At 34.8% G+C, this 17,350-nt stretch overlaps 4 protein-coding genes across 5 annotated transcripts; 1 reads left to right on the top strand and 3 right to left on the bottom strand.

Moving 5' to 3' along the window:
* Positions 1 to 5,450: 5,450 nt before the first annotated feature.
* Positions 5,451 to 7,256, bottom strand: LOC110698944 (zinc finger BED domain-containing protein RICESLEEPER 2-like). The gene has a single exon (XM_021876448.1). The coding sequence runs from the start codon at positions 7,254 to 7,256 to the stop codon at positions 5,451 to 5,453; it is 1,806 nt and encodes a 601-aa protein (XP_021732140.1).
* Positions 7,257 to 7,502: 246 nt separating this feature from the next.
* Positions 7,503 to 10,504, top strand: LOC110698608 (glycine-rich RNA-binding protein 4, mitochondrial-like). Of its 2 annotated transcripts, none has more exons than XM_021876068.1 (2): positions 7,503 to 7,639; positions 10,140 to 10,504. In XM_021876068.1, the coding sequence occupies exon 2, from the start codon at positions 10,145 to 10,147 to the stop codon at positions 10,376 to 10,378; it is 234 nt and encodes a 77-aa protein (XP_021731760.1). In that variant the 5' UTR covers positions 7,503 to 7,639; positions 10,140 to 10,144; the 3' UTR covers positions 10,379 to 10,504. The 2 variants fall into 2 exon arrangements, with proteins under 2 accessions (XP_021731760.1, XP_021731759.1); XM_021876067.1 differs by lacking the exon at positions 10,140 to 10,504 and adding an exon at positions 8,140 to 8,935 and having other exon boundaries at positions 7,549 to 7,639.
* Positions 10,505 to 10,525: 21 nt separating this feature from the next.
* LOC110698943 (caffeine synthase 1-like) lies at positions 10,526 to 13,572 on the bottom strand. The gene is made up of 6 exons (XM_021876446.1): positions 13,498 to 13,572; positions 13,134 to 13,328; positions 12,909 to 13,016; positions 12,440 to 12,709; positions 10,960 to 11,280; positions 10,526 to 10,582 (listed from the first exon to the last, which is right to left on the bottom strand). Exons 1-6 carry the CDS (start codon positions 13,570 to 13,572, stop codon positions 10,526 to 10,528), a joined length of 1,026 nt encoding a protein of 341 aa, XP_021732138.1.
* A 540-nt stretch (positions 13,573 to 14,112) lies between these two features.
* Positions 14,113 to 16,325, bottom strand: LOC110698942 (zinc finger MYM-type protein 1-like). The gene is made up of 3 exons (XM_021876445.1): positions 16,031 to 16,325; positions 15,236 to 15,778; positions 14,113 to 15,146 (listed from the first exon to the last, which is right to left on the bottom strand). The coding sequence occupies exons 1-3, from the start codon at positions 16,323 to 16,325 to the stop codon at positions 14,113 to 14,115; spliced, it is 1,872 nt and encodes a 623-aa protein (XP_021732137.1).
* Between the last annotated feature and the right edge of the window lie 1,025 nt (positions 16,326 to 17,350).

Raw genomic sequence — 17,350 nt, 5'->3', positions numbered from 1 at the left:
TTAGTAAATGTTGCAAATAATAATAAACGGAGGTAGTATATATATGCTTTTCTTATTGCATACTCAGTAAATCACAGCATACCTTTAAGCAAGTATGTGTGCAAACTGTTGTTCAAAAAAAAAAAAAAAAAGTATGTGCGCAAACTGTGACAAATAAATTAGTTGAGAAATGATTGAAAGAGACTTACATGAGCTCAAAATAATGCAGTACTAATAAAACCGACTATTTTTGGTTGAATTAATTCAATGTTTTTTTTCTAAAAGGAACTTATTAAAGTTTATTGATTGAGACAATTTTTTACTTTAAAGTTGAAGTAAATAAAACCCGCACCCCAATTGAAATTGGCCAAATTAATCTGTGTCAAATATTTGTTGCCTACCTTGTCATTATACGTAGAGACGTAGAGTAAGAATGGACTGTAATTATTATGATAAGCCGGTCATAGAAGTTGCTCATAGATTCAAAGCGTTGGCTTGTTCTTACCACCTTATTTGCTTGTACCAAAGATCAAATAACCCTTTAATTGCGCAATTGGACTGCTGTAAAGTGTAACAATTAGCAAGGCGATTGCAAGATAAAACTGGTAAACACACAAGGAACACCGATAAAACTGTATGTGATTGAGTTATTTTGAAAGATAACATAGATTCTTAACAAGGAGTAATATAATTTTTTCTACAAGAATGTAAACCAACATCATTAATTCACATGAATCTAATAGAGTAGATCACAATTGACAGAAGTAAAATCAACACTACACAATCTCTTTAACATGGTATTGATTGGATGAGCATATGCTCAACTTTCGCCGCTAAACTAGCCACATTTACATGTTTAACTAACAACAATGTCTACTTAATCAAATAACTAAATAAAATCTACTTAGGAATTGCTAGTCAAACAAGTCCTACATATTAAGACCTTAATACCTGAGTACAAAAACTCGATATCTTACCCCTTTGTTGAAGACCTTAAAACACAACAGCCCCTACATACAAAACCCGATTGTGTATCTTCCAAGATACATAGATCCTTTCACAACACATACAAATCGTTCACCAGGCTCAGAAGTCCATAAACCCAACTGTAAGTCATGTAACAGCAACACGACCATTAAAATGAACAAAATATTTCTCAAGAACATTCTTATACCAGCAATTACTTGTCTATTAAGCAATGCATTATGATCCTTTTTATAACTAGCTAGACTGCAAACTTGTTACCATAAACTGTCCAGAATTATCAAGATTGATACATGTAGCAAATTCTTTACTCGATTTTTATATAGTAGTATGTTATTGGTTTTTGAGCTTGCATACCTAAGAAATTTGTTCTTTGAACAACTCCTTACTCTATATTGGTTATATACTTGAATGCTTGCTTGATCAGCTAGAGAGACTTAGGGAATTAATAGAACCCTAATTAATGAATTGGGAAATTGGATATTTGAACCAAAATAGATTACTTCACTAAATATACTTACCTTAGATAGGAACAGATTCGAAGTCGATATCATCAAGTTCCGTCTCATTAATGACTTCTACTCTTCTAGAGTATCTCCTCAACTTCACCATAGCCAAACATCCAATTTTGGACTAGAACAAAAACCTCCATGTTTTTGGGCATGTCAGATGACCTTAGGTTGGTCAAAATTCTGCCTCCCATACTAAAAGAAGATTCCGAGGCAAAGGATGTGATGGGAATTGCCAAAACATCTCTAGCCATACGAGCAAGAGCAGGGGAATAACTCGGATAATCGATTTGAGTTTTCCAATATTGGAGAACATCAAAATTACCTCCACCAGTTCGAGGCACACGGGGGGAATATAGATACGAGTCAATATCAAATTTGGTTCCCCTACTCTCAGGTTCATCTTCTTCGTCAAACACCTATAATTAAAGCAAGAAAAGTTGATTATTATACTAAAATCATCAAAACAAAATAAACAAAACTAAAATCAGATGAATCATCAATTTAACAACCTGAAAAATGTTCTTCCAGAAGGGACATAAATAAGAACTTGAAATACTTGGAGTTGAGGATGCACTAGTTTGAACAGAAGATGGAGTAGAGGAATTTGCATAAAATGTATACAGTTCAGTAAATGTGTCATATACTGCTTTCACCTTATCGTCATACTCCTGACCAGCATAAAGCTTGCCATACAAGTACTCCACATATCGAAGTTTATAACGTGGATCAAGCAAAACAGCAATTGAAAGTATTGAGGAGTAGTTATCCCAATACTTCTCAAACTTTTGGAGCATAGGAGCAGCCATTTCTCCGATGCTACCAATAGAGTCATTTTTAGCTTTAGCCAACACATATTTAATTGCCGTAATATAGGCAAAGTACAAGTTTGCAGTAGGGTATTCCGAACCAGAAAACAACAAGGTTATATTATAAAATGGTTTAAGAAAATCACGCATATTTTTAATGGATTCCCATTCCTCCTTGAGAAGAAAATACTCAAAACCAATCTCTTGAGAAGCAAACTTATCAATAGGCGCTTTCGCCTCCAAACATTGACAAAGCATCAAATAAGTTGAGTCCCATCGAGTTGGAACATCAAGCCTCAACTTACCAGAAAAATTAGAATGAGAATCTCTGATAGCTTGCTCAAATCTAGTAAGTGTAGAATCATGATATTCAATGTATTTCACAGTCTCACGCAACTTAATAACACTTTCATCAATCAACTTCATACCACTTTGAACAATGATATTAAGAATCTGATCTGCACCCCTGATATGAAAAAATTTACCACCACAAGGCAAAGCACAAGTAGAATGCAAGTCTTTCTTAAGATACTCAATCATGGCATCCATATCACTGGCATCACCAACAGTCATAGAAAAAGCTTTGCCTTTAAGATGCCACTCATCGATAATATTAAGAACAAAACGATAAATATCAGCACCATTATGGGGAGTTTGACAAAACCTAAACGACAACACTTTGGACCGAAGTGTCCAAGATTTATCAACAAAATGGGCAGTAAGCGCAAGGTAACCACGAGATGAGCACGCATACCACAAGTCACAAGTAAAACAGATTTTACCAGGCACCTCAGACAATAATTGACGCAACTGTGCTTTGAGCTTTTCATGCTCCATGGTGCAATGATTAAGAATGGTATTTCTTGTAATATGCTTCACATTGGGATTCAAATAACTAAGTAACTCCCTATAATGTTTGTCCTCCACCATCTTAAGAGAATAACCATGATGCATGATGGCTTCAGGCATCATAGAACAGAATTTATTTTGATCAAACGAATTTTCAGATTTACGAGCCTTACGTCGTTGATAAGGTTTGCAAAAATCAGCATGTCTTTTAAGGCTAGAAGTTACAAGATGCCCTTCAGATTCAGGAACCCAGTCCTCATTATCAGAATCAGAAACCCAGTCCTCATTATCAGATGCAGAAACCCAGTCCCCATTATCAGCTTCAATAAAAAAATTGTTAGTATGTTATTTAAGAAACTAAACTACAGAGTACTCCGTAGTTAGTATCGAAACTAAGGAAAAAGAGACAACTAAAAAAATTTCATATCTATTGAGCATACAAATTGATAACAAAAGAACATTTCCAATCACATATGAAGAGCCTCAAAGCAGGGTTTCACTCATTAGACAGAAATTTTAGCAGAACTCTAACATATCAAACACATTGATTATTTTGCCACGAATATTAGCATCCTTAGAACCATTCAGAATCATCGGAAACTCAATAACCAGATTTTGCATCATTCCAAGTTAAATTAATCCAATGACAATCAACAATATCAACATATATCAAATTTTTGCTTCACTCAAAACGGCAAAATACCATAAATCAGCCGTGTCAGCAACAGACCATTAATATTTACAAAACATTGCTTAAGAACCTCTCTATCCCTAACATATGCAGCAATTATTGGTTATTTTAGCAATGCATTCAAATGATCAACTTTTATATGATTTTAAACACAAATTATCAAAGTTAATGTATGTAGAAAATTATTTAATCAAAATAATATGGAGTATTGAAGTATACCAACTGTATTTGAGCTAGCAGAACCTTCAATTAGAGCTCCAACCTTAGGAACACATTCATTCGGATTTGATGAGGTTTTCATAATTTTTGGGATTAATGGTAAATTGAAAAGAAAAAAATTTTAATTAAGTTTAGGAGAGATTGATAGAGTAAAGAATTGATTGATTGCTGAATCAGAATATTAGATAGAACCCTAAAACCCTAATTGATGAATTGGGAGTTAGGAAATTGATACTGGTAATCGATTAGGGCTTTGGAAATTGGAATTATGGGATGTTATTTATTCCACAAATGCCCTTGTAATCTAGCCGTTAAGAAGGGGTATGTTAGGAGTTTCCACAATAAAGATGAACGTTAAGAAGGGGTATGTTAGACTTTTAGGTTTTTATTACACCAAATTTTTGACTCGACTTGTGAGTGAGTGATTTTTTACTTATTGAAATTCAATACTTCGTATTTTTGTTAACTAAGTTTATACTCTTAATTTATAATGAATTGATTCTAATTTATAGTCTGATTGAACTAATTTATAAAAGTCTTATAATCATTATGTATTTGTCCTAAGCAACCTTTTTAAGTTGAAGTTTTTTAAAAAAAAAAGAAATTTGTAAGTTGAATTGTTGAAATGAACAACATTTGTGTTTTGATTTGATAATTCAACATTAATTACCTACCTAATCATTACAAGTTGGGTGAATAAATACCTCGACCCAACCTAAATTTACCTAAAGTATTGTGAATTCGATCAAACACTCATCAATAATCACTTTGATGTGTCATGACTAGAATGAGGACCTAATACCTTTCTAATAAAAAGTAAAATAAAGAAAAATTTCTTTTTTACTTGATGAATTCAAGTTGACTTTTAAATTTTACTTGACTTAAGATTGGTAATGGCTAGACTAATTCCTGGAAAACTTCTAAGGAGTATGTATCTTCAATCAACTCACTTGATAGCCAATCCAGCAACTTACGTCTACGCTTGAAAGTAGGGGGGGTATTGGAATTCCCCTACAACCCTACGCTTGAGTTTTTTACCATCTCCACCAAGCAACTCGGTTATGGTGCAATTACATATGCCAAATTGCCAAGAAGTTTTATAATGTAAGACGTATTGATGTCGCACTATATTCCCTAAATCAGGGGTTTGAGTTATATTCTCCACAATCTCAAATTAAATAGTTATCAATTTATAATTAACCACTTTTAACCTGTACTGCTAATACAAATAGCTACTTAAATAAATCATTACAGCATTTTCATGTAGCTTCTAGTTCTAGATAGAAGATATTAAGATGCTATATACATTTTCTTGGGTCTACAGGGACCAAGGACTCCTTCATATTTGAGTCCAAATTTCAGATTACTTCTCCAAAGAGAAAGAAATAGAATGATTCAAGTTTTGTGCATTCATGTCCCCTCTGTTTCTGAATCTGATGTGTCCATCATCATCCACGAATCATCATTGTTAATTTGTTGAAGGTGTAACTGTTGTGCACGGTTTTCAGCCATGTCCCAATCCCGTTTGCAGATACAAGCTTGAATTTCTCTTGGCTGAAACTTCAACCACTGCTCATCAAGAACCCTTTCACCTTCACCTGTACTAAAAGTGGACTCAAGTGCAGCCATTGATGTGGGTATGCATAAAATATCTTTTGCTACTTTAGACAAAATCGAAAACACCCCATCATTTTTCTTCCACCATTGTAGGATGCTTTCATCTCTAGAGATAAATTGTCGAAAAAACAGATATTCATCTAATTGTGCTGTCTTACTTGGGCTAGCCCTTGGCTTCTTCAAAATTTTCATAAGCAATTTTGATCTTGGTGAATGGTCTATCTCCATATCTTCCTCTGAAGACATCATTTGGGATTGAGAATTGGGTTGTGTAGTTACATTTTTGCACTTGTATATGGAGGCATAATGAGTATAAAGCCGCTTCAAAATGTCTTTACACTCAGAAACTTTCTCTTCCACACAATAAGTAACTCCTAAAGTTTTGTAATAATAGTCTAACAAATTTGATAAACCCTCCACCTTAATATCAGGATCAAGTATCGGCGCAATACAGTATATTGTAGGTATATCAGACATATACTCCAACCATTTGTTCTTCATGATCCCAACAGCCAAACCCAAAAGCGGATCATTCTCATACATTTCAAATACATGAATAATTTCTACACATTTAATTACAACTTGATGACAATTAGCATCATAAACCAATGAGAAGGCCTGAATTGCATCATTAAACGTCTTAAACAGCTGAATTATAGAGTTAATAACATCCCATTGCAAATCTAAACTTTGGTCGACATTATCTTTATAATTGTTACTTAATATCTCCTTGTACGGGAAAATCAGACATAACATTTCATACGTCGAATTCCATCTCCTTGGCCAATCCAAAGGGAAATATCTCGGTTTTAACCCAACCGCCTTACAAGAAGTTTTAAAAACATCCTTGAAACCTCGAAATGTCCTAGTCCACCTAACTAACTCTCTAATTGGATTAATCAAACACCCTAATTCCTCCATACCTCGTTGAGCACACAAATTAGCAGCATAAGCACAACTCCTAACATTAGAAATTATCCCTCTTTCAATCGGATTAATTCTATTCGTAAGAGACTCAACATATTCATCACCATTTAAACCAGTACCAAGAGATATGCAAAAGACCTTAGTCCACAACTTAAACACATCTAACACATTACATATTTCCCAACATATTTCATTACAAGTAGCATCATCCTTAATAACTCGAAACCCAATAACCCGATTTTCCACACTCCAACACCCATCGTCGTCATCGATCCAACGACAAGTAACACATACAAAGCGTTCACTCCACTCAGAACTCCATAAATCAGCTGTTACAGCAACACTACCACCAAAATTCAAAAAATATTCTTTAAGAGATTTCTTATCCCTTTTATATGCAGCAATCATTGCTCTTTTAATCAATAAACTCAAGGGTTTCTTTCTAAAACCAGATTGAAAGCTGGGTTGAATAACATGCTCAAAATATTCACTTTTACATGATTTTATAGGAAAATTAGCAAGATTTATGTAAGTAGAAAGTTCTTCCATCATTTGAGAGCAAATAAATATACCTTCTGGGTTTGAGCTATCACACGATTCACACCCTTCAATTTGAGCTCCAACCTCAGGAACAATTTCTTCGATTATGTTGTGCATTTTACCCTTATCCATTTGATTAGGTATATAATATTTGGAATAAAAATCAAATTGAAGAGGAGATTAATTACTTTGAAGACAGTTAAAAAAAAAAAAAAAAAAAATGGGTAATTGATTTGTGTTCAAGAATGAGTAGTAAGAACCCTAATTGATGAATTGGGAATTTTGGCTGGGGTTTTAGGTATTTATTGAATCATGTAAAATTCAAGAAATGCCCTTAAAACTTGGCCATTTATGGCTTTAGGAAGGGGTATAATTGGAATTTCATAGCCGACTATCTCCACTCTTTAGTACTGTACCTCTGTTGTTCTTCGGTCTTCCATTTTACTCTCTCCTCTTATCTCAGTTTTTTTTCATCTCTGCAGTGCTCATCTTCTGGGCTGCCGTTCGTTTCTCAGGTATTCTATTAAACTTCTTCTTTCTTATATTCGTGTATTTTCCCCATTTCATCCTCCTTTAATGATTAATTCTATGTTGCTAATTGGTAACCTATGTTTTGGATGATAGAATTTATTAATTCTGCTTTTCTTCGTCTAGTTTATACCCTGATATTTTAGTAGTGTAATTTTGTGTATTTGAACTTAAAAGTTGGTTCTTTAATTTGATTATTTCTGGGTTAGTTTCCCTTTTAATGGTACAACTTCTCATTGTTACAAATATATAATATGGGCATGACTTATTAGCAAAATTAATTAGATGGTGTTGCATATTTTGAGATGAATCTGACAATTATGGTGATTGAGTGGAAATTTGAAGGTGGGTAGGAAGAAGGATGACAGAGAAAGTTTGATGTTAGTGAGATGACCATAAAAAAATAAATAAATAAATAAATAAATAAAATAAAATAATAAAAAAAAGTGTGAATTTCTTCTCAGTGTTGTCTAAACTAATTGAACAGGAAAAGGGCATGTGTGAACAATGAACAATCTAAAGATGTTTGCCAGAAGAACGTCGGCCGCCTTTTACAACCCTACGTCGAATATTAGGTTGTATCGTTGGTTGTCTTCGTCCATTTCAGCTCCATCCTACAATAATAAGCTGTTTGTTGCTGGGTTGTCGTGGTTGGTTGATGAGAGGTCTTTGTTGGATGCTTTCTCCAATTTTGGGGAGGTTACAGAAGTGAGAATATTGTATGATAAGGATACAGGAAGGTCTAGAGGGTTTGGATTTGTTTACTTTGCCAAGGATGATTATGCGATAACTGCAAAAGATGCTATGGATGGTAAGGAGCTGTTAGGTCGTCCAATGAGGATAAGCTTTGCTCTTGATAAAGTTCGAGGAGCACCAATTGTGGTACCTCGCATTCGGGACACTGTAACTGCTACCAGGGACAAGAGCTGAATTTGTAACTGTGAAGGATCATTGCTAAAGAGAAAGCTTCAAGATCAAGACAATTACTATTCGAGTGTTTAGCATTTTCATCATTGTTTGCTTACAGAATAGTATAAACATTAATACAAATTCCCATACCCGAGACAGTGTTTGATCTATATTGAGGTTTTGTCAAATTTGAAGTTTGGCTATCTAATAAAGGCTGTTTTGGGTGAGGTTGCTAGGACTCTATGAAATACCTTCTATAGTCTCTAATTGGTAGTGTAAATAATTTTAAACTTAACTTGAAAAGTTTTGTTAGTACACTTATAAACTTGATTACATTTCTAGAAGGAATTAGTATGACTAGTTCTGTTTTGAAATTCCCTCCATGCCTGCATAACTGCATTTATGTTTTATAGCAATTGGCAATTTGCCATACCAGGTGTTTGGTATTTACCATACCAGGTGTAAAGTGTTTACCAACTAAATTATGGCTAGAATGGTTGTAATAGCATGGATTGCGGTGAGGGTGGGATTTTGGATTTTCTAGTTGTTTTCCTTGGTGCATTGTGGGAAGGAAACCTTTTTGGATTATATTTGCAGGAAATGAGCAACAGATAAACAAAAAGAATCTGTCTATTTGTGGTAAAGGAATTTGTATGAGCTGAAGGTTACTATATTTAGGAAAGCTTTGTCAATTTGTATTTTCTTGACTTGTATGGTGTTACTGCTGTGCCAAGTCTCCGAAAGCTTGTAACAAATAACCTTCTGCTGTTGATTGTCTACTTCAGACCTTCAGTATCAAGCATGGAAAGGTAAGGATTCATAGCTCTACCAGAATCATGTTTAAAGTACTTCCAACACTGCAGGTATCTCAAGTCGCATCAGATTGCAAGAGATGTCTACTAAAATGCAGTTTTCTTGAAGCATATTCAATGCAACCTTAGCTTTGGTTGCTTGGTTAGGTTATTGAACTTAAGCTGACCAAGTAATGGTAACAGTTGTGTTTGGTAAAAGCTCTATGAACTGTCATTTTGAAGGTGGTTCATGAGGGGTGTGAATATGGCTGTTTAAACTGATACAGAGCTGTAGGATTACATGAGCTCACGCATATTAATCGTTCCTGAAATTCCCTCTCATTTAAAGATGAGTGGTTGGACAGTGAACTCTGGTGTGTTACATGGGTTTAGATGTTGCAGTTTATTGTTACCGTGCAGACTGTAGACTGAGTGCTCTGTCTTGCTTGTATTCACTGTTTTGCCGTCTTGGTGTTTGCAAGTTCTTCATCTGAAGGGTTACAAAATTGATCGTGATAGTGACAAATAAGAATGCTGATATTCATAATAGTTTAGGACTTGAGCAGATTTTAAGCTTTCCCTTTGTTTTGTCAAATTATTGTAATTATCTCTTTTCCTTCCCTCCTATCATCTCATTCGTAGGAGTACTCTGCAAGCTATACCCCCTTTCCCAACCTATAGCTGCTTTTTCATTCTGCTGATGTGCAAAGTACTATTTTCAGTGGTGATTAGCCTGTTTCCTTTATTATACAAGGTTCGACCTGATTCTCATTCTGAAAATGTGCAGCGCTCATGGGTAACAAACCTGCGAAACAAGAGAAGGATGAACTCCTTTTGAAGTTTCCCCCTCCTGTCGACCCTGCTTTTGCCCGGTGGCTTGCTCGTGATATTCAGAGGGTTGAGGGTTACACCGTGAAAAATTCCCAGAGCCTGAAGCCACCAGATCATTACATTGAGTTCATGCACTTGAATGGATGGCTAGACTTGGATTTAGACGACCCAGATTTGGCTCACTTGTTCAAGTGATAAACTGTTTGTTCTCCTTGTAGATTGAATGAGACTGTAAGTGTTGAATTGTATATGCTTTCATATTGCTCTACAGTTTCTCTCAAAACTGGTTTAATGGATTCATGATGCTAAATTATTCAGCAAGTCTGGTGTACCTCTTTTGATTCAGGCCTCGAAATCCAGAAACACGGCAACACCCTTGCAATTTTGTTCAAGTACTACCTATCATAGATTAATTAAATGAGACTCCCTTTTATTCATTCAAATGAACCAATTAGCCCAATCTTTGTAGTTCGTTGTTCGTGATTTCTTAGTCAGATTAAAGGAATCATTGTGCTTAATGCATCAAATACGATCAATGAAGCTTTTAAATATACCAAAAGAAAAGTATGAACACATTACATTATCACGCTATACAAAAACCAAATCAACACACGTAAAGTACGGATTGAAAAGAGATACTCCTCTGTCTCTAAAATTATCTGTTTTGACTATTGTTGTGAGGTAATCACAGGCCGAACAGGAAGAACTTTTTAGAAATGAAGGAAATATTTATAATTGTCCATGCATATCATGTTTATTTTTTTTCTAAGTAAAACCGTAACAGCATAGTGCTCAAAGGTTTTATCTTGAACCAAATGTTGGAATGCATAATGTGTGAACTTATCATATATAACGGTGATAATTTCTTCTCCAAAATGGTGTGGTAGTATCGATTCTGAGTATGCTCTAAAGACTTTCGTAAGTATCTTAGGTCTTTGCAATTTGTCTTCAATTTCAGGTGCAACATCAAGTTCCGTTGTCTCTGAATGTTCAACTGCAAATGACCCTTCCTTTTGCACTATGATTTCCAGTTGCTTTGTGCTAGCCAAATACATAGGGAACTCAAAACTATCTAGCTTCTCTTCCTTGATTAGTCCCTGAAGATTATTCATTGTAAGTTATCTATAAAATAATTCCTTGTAACTTACCCGGAAAATAAAATATTTTAAATATCTTCAACCATTGATATTTTTAAATATCAATATCAAAAATTGTACAGCAAAAATATTTGATATTTGAATGTATAATTATATAATTATTTAAGATGAATCTAACGAGACTCCACATGACTAATATTTTTTTTATGAAAAAAACCAGCAAAAGTAGATATTTGTAATGTGAATCTATAAGTATTACTGTGTCATCTTTTTAAGCACTATAAATAAATCAGCAACTTTTTGGTGCAGCAGGTCACATCGTGTGGCAGGGGTTACCCGAGTTATTTTGTTAGGGGTTACTCAAGTTACTCGGTCAGGGTTACTTGAGGGGTTTGGACAGGGGTTACTCGAGGGGTTCACTCGGTCAAGGGTTACTTGAGGGGTTGCTCGGTCAAGGGTTACTCGAGTTACTCGGTCAAGGGTTACTCGGTTAGGGGTTACTCAGTCATGGGTTACTCGAGTTGCTCGGTTAGGAGTTATTTAAAGAGTTCGGTCAGGGGTTACTCGAGTAATTCGGTCATGAGTTACTTAAGGAGTTCGGTCAGGAGTTACTCGATCAGGGGTTACTTGAGGGTTCAGTCATGAATTACTTGAGGGGTTACTCGAGGGGTTCGACCGTGGATTACTCGAGGGGTTACTTGGTCAGGGGTTACTTGAGGGGTTACTCGGTCAGGAGTAACTCAAGTAACCCCTGACCGAGTAACTCGAGTAACCCCTACCGCACGGTACAGCAGACCGTATATAAAAAATTGTGTAAATATTTTACATCATCCACTCAATCATGAACCACCTATAACAAATAAAAATACTTATAGTAGTATTTGAATCCAAGACCAATAACTTATATAGTTATCTTATAACTATGTTTCATACTTTACTAAAATATACAAAGTGCTTTGTATGTTACTTGAATTACTTTTTGTAATTTTTTTCAGTAGTTCTTTTATTGTTTTCAAATAATACGGAGCATAATTTTGAGTTTTAAAGAAGTAATTCGTGGCATCAACAAAGAAAGTGTTGCAAGTAAATAAAGAAAATACTTAATGTATGTAGTGAAATCAAAAATGAAAAGTAGGAGTAGAAGGATAGAGAACAAAACCTCCGAAATCAGACAAATAAGGGCCTCGTTCAATATTTTGGTCACGCACGGAGTCCAAATCAGTGAATCCGTAGAGCATGGTGAACCAGTAAGTGTTAATAGCATAAATCCATTTGTTACCACTTCTTTCGAGCGACATTTGAGAAACTGGCTGAAATCTGGTTCAAATTGAGCCCAATAAGCTTCAACAACTGGTTTGGGACTTGTTTCGACTATATGAATGTTTCCCTTGTTTATTGACATACCTTGGTTATCTAAAAGCCACGGTGTCTATACATAATATCGCACAGGCACACAATTACTCACTAAAGATACAAAATATCTAACGAGAAAAAACCTATTCCGTACCTCCGTTTCATATTATTTGCTACGATTTGACATAAAGTTGAGTAAGAAAAATGTTTAATCGTTGCAAATAATATAAAACGGAGGTAGTATATCAACTTAACAAGTATTTAATCAAACGAACCTTAGATAGCCAATGAAGAGTGAAATTAGAATGAACAAAATGCAAACTGTTGCGAGGAAATAGCACGTCATAATAAGAACCAGGCACACCCATCAAGAAGCATGAGGGCTAAGAGTCATCCTTTCTTTTTAATACCTCCAAATTCAGCAAATCTTTAAACAATAAGCTAAAATCATTAGAGGGAAGGTCATTCATATACATATGTAATTTAGGGTGTTGATCAACTTCACTATCAAGCCTCAATTCCTTGAACTTCCTTTGCATAATTTCTGTTATCAACGATACTAGAGCTAATGGAACATGGCCCACTCCACATCCCAAATCAGCTACATTAAGGCCCTTAATTAAGCCTTTATCCTTAGAGATTAGATATTGTATTGTGCTCTCTATTAAGTGTTGGTTCATTAGCCACACTCCATTCTGTTACAATAATCAAACTTGCATGATTAACATTTAATTAATCCAATATACAAAGACTCGATAAAGAAAAAGACTTCAATCCAATATACATAGACACGGTAAAGAAAAAATTATTTAAAGAACAAATAGAGTTGCACATGCGCGAATAAATGTCTTAAGAAAGAGATACCTGGTCAAAGGAATTTTGAACGTAACTGAGCTCCCCATCACCTTTATTCATATGAAGAAATTCATTGATTCTCATTTTTGAAACTTATATATATTACTTCTAGCTTCTCTTTTTCTTTTTTGAGCCAAACTAAGCTATTTATAAGTCTGAATTATTAATCACCAAGTTTTTATTTTGAGTTTCTTTTAATTTAATACGCATAACACATTGACCGGTGGTAAGATTACATTATAAATATAATCTATGGCATATTGACAATATTATTCCATACATTATTAGCCATGCGATACGCATGAGAAGTATTTTTTTGGAAATATTATACGCATAATCATAAGTACCGTGCAATTTTAATAAAGTGTGAACTTATATCTATTACGAAATCGATCCATTATCCATAACTTTCATTTTTTTTTTTTAATATATATGTAGACAGTGGCGGACCCAGGATTTTCCGACTGGTGAGTCACAATCGATAATCAAATATGTAAAAAAAAAATTTTACCAAACAACCAAATAATAGTACTAAAAAATACATCCAAATATTCAAACAGTACAAAATACAACCAAATGTTCATATAATACTACAAAAGACAATTAAATAGTAATGCAAACTTATTACAATAGTTCTCGACGAGTTTTCATGTTTTGATATCGATTTATGATATCTTCCATGCTAACATTAAAAAACAAATCATTCTCCAAATAAGTAATTAAACAATCATTCAACATTTGATCTCCCATGCTATTTCGTAGTTTGTCTTTAACTTGCTTCATGCCAGAAAATACCCTTTCCACACTTGTCGTTGCGACAGGAAGAAGCAAGACCAACTTCAAAAGTAAATAGACCCTATCATGAGTTTCAGACAATCCCGTTTCAACCAATTTGATTGAAAGTTCACTAAAACCCTTCAAACTCCAAAACCTTTCATATCCTCTAGCAGAACAAATGTAACTCTCAAGTGTATGACCAAAGACTATCAATTCTGAACTTGGAAATTCATTAGGATAGAATTTCGCAAGCTTAATCAATTTTTCCTTATCAAACTTAGAAAAACGATCCACAGGACTCAAACAAGACATACACACAAGTAGTTCTTTCGTTATTTCGGGAAATCGATTATCAAGTTCTTGCAATTGAAGATCAATGACACCAAAAAAAACTTCAACTCGAAAATGATGTAGATTAGACACTTGTGGGCATTTACCTCTAAACAACCTCCTCCCGAGAACAACATATTTAGCCTCCATATCTGGAACTGCAATAACATAGTCACCAATAAAAGAAATTACCTTTTCCATATGAGAATCCCATCCTTCATCTCTCATTTTTTGCAAATTAGTCTTGGTTACATTAACCATGGCCATTGCATTCACAATGTCTTGATCGTGCTTTTGTAAGGCCACATTCAAAGCATTTGTTATCGCAAATATACTAACCATCAAGTGTGCCACGAACACAAAATCAAAGGACATCAGAAGATTTGTAAGTGTTTGAGCTCTATTAGAATCTATTGTATCAGATACTTTTGCAATATCCTCAAGAGAACCAAGGATTACAGGGAATAAATCAAGTACATTCAAGATTGTCTTGAAGTGAGATCCCCAACGAGTATCACAAGGTCTACCTAATCCACGTTCTTGATTTAAACCTGAACCCGTTTCAAGTTCACCTAGAGACAAAGCATCCACCACTCTTTGAGCTTGATTTTCACGAAGAAACTCTTTTTTTTTTGTGAACCCCCCACAAAATTCAAGAGAGGTGCAAGTACATCAACAAATAACCAAGCACAATCTGAATTCTTTTTAGCAAGTGCAACTTGAGTCAATTGAAGTTGGTGAGCAAAGCAGTGGACAAAATAAGCTTCTTTACACTCATTCTCTATAAGAGTCCTAAGGCCATTAATAGAACCTTGCATATTACTTGCCCCATCATAACCCTGACCCCGTACTTGAGAGAAAGACAAAGAATGCTCCATTAATAAGGATTCAATAGCAGTTTTGAGAGTCAAAGAAGCAGTGTTTACAACATGCACAATTAAACACTCACAAACTTCTCCCTTTCTATTAACATATCTCAAACAAAGAGCCAATTGTTCCTTGTCAGAAACATCAGCGGACTCATCAGCAAGGATAGAAAACAAACCACCATCAATATCTTCAAGCATTGCTTTAGTGGTCTCTTTTGCACATGCATTTATGATATCTTTTTGGACTTTTGGAGAAATAAGTTGACAATTACTAGGAGCATTTTTCAAAACAACCTTAGAATATTCAGGATTACCTTTGGAAATAAGGGATAAAAGTGAAAGAAAGTTACCTCTTCTTAAGGAACTTTCTTTTTCATCATGACCACGGAAAGGTAACCTTTGGAGTAAAAGCCATTGGATTGATTCAATTGAAGCTTCAAGTCGCTTCCTATATGCATTTGTACTCTCAGCGGTTTGTTTTGTCTAGGCTTGTGTGATGCTTGACTTTTGTTTCTTGAACAAATCCATAGCTAACACTACATTATTATGTGCACTCAAGTGTTTACCGACATGTTTTCTTATTAAATCCGATCGATTCCATGATTTGAAACCATCACTAACAAAAGCATCACCTCCAAATGCATTTTCGTCCTTGAATAGATAACAAGGGAAACAATAGGCAGCATCCTTTTCCACACTATACTCAAGCCAAGTCCAAGTATCAAACCACTTAGCACAAAAGCGACGGTTTTTGCCAAAAATAGAAGTTTGAGGAAATACAAAGTCTTTGGGCTGACAAGGATTTCTTTGAATGTAAATTCTTCTCACTAAATCTCTATCATCTTTATGAAATTCACTCATCTTTCTCCTCTTTCCTGGATCTTGTGGAAGATTAGCAAATTCATGTTCACTTAATCTTTCACCAAAGATTGGGGCATTAGGAGAACATTGGCCTTGTTCATTTTGAGGGGAATTGAGTTGAATAATGAGATGGAGATGAATGTTGTTCACTTTCTTGAGGTTGAGATACAGTTTGTTCACACTACTAGAAATAGGTCAATTTACGACGGACTAGTTCCGACGAACATTAAATCCGTCGGAAAGTTCCGACGGATTTAAAATTTGTCGGAACTTTCCGACAGAATTTCTACGGAATACAAATCCGTTGGAATTTACGGGTATTCCGACGGAATTTTCCGTCGGAAACTATATCTTGCTACGGAAATAAAATCCGTCGGAACGTTCCGAGGGAATTAACCGTCGGAAAGTTATGTTTCCTACGGAAATAAAATCCGTCGGAATTCAATTAAATAATAAAAAAAAAAACTTAAAAACCCTATAAACTTTGCTCATCAGCCGCCCAAAGCCCCTTATTTCCCCCTCTCTCTTCTTCTCTTCCTTTTCTCTCTCCTCTCCTCCCTGTTCTCTTCTCCCTTTACTCATCTCTCCTCCCTGTTCTCTTCTCTTCCTCCTCCCTGTTCTCTTCTCTTCTTACTCATCTCTCCTCTCAAACTTACTCCACTCTTCTCATCCCCTTTCACTCTCCTCTCTGTTTCAATACCAACAACAACAACGCAAAAAAAATGGTAACCAATGCAACAACGACATAGCAATTACGGCTTCACCGGGCAACCGAGCAACAATCACAACGGACATCAACAAATTTGAAGAATAATTTTTTGAATCTTTCGTTTTTATTTTTCTGATTTTGATTTTAAATTTGTAGATCTAGTTTGTGTTTATTCGATTTTTTGCTCGGATTTTGATTTTCCTACTTTTGTATTATTCAATGTATATAATAGATTTGTTATTGTTCGATTTGTGGGTTAGATCTGTTTTTGTTTTTTTTTTGTTAATATATATTTTTTTTTAATAACGATTTTCTG

Source organism: Chenopodium quinoa, unplaced genomic scaffold, assembly GCF_001683475.1.
Source record: "Chenopodium quinoa cultivar QQ74 unplaced genomic scaffold, ASM168347v1, whole genome shotgun sequence".
In the NCBI taxonomy this organism is placed as follows: Eukaryota; Viridiplantae; Streptophyta; class Magnoliopsida; order Caryophyllales; family Amaranthaceae; genus Chenopodium; species Chenopodium quinoa.
Note: the sequence above shows the minus strand (reverse complement) of the source record. Positions and strands in the feature narration are given on the sequence as shown.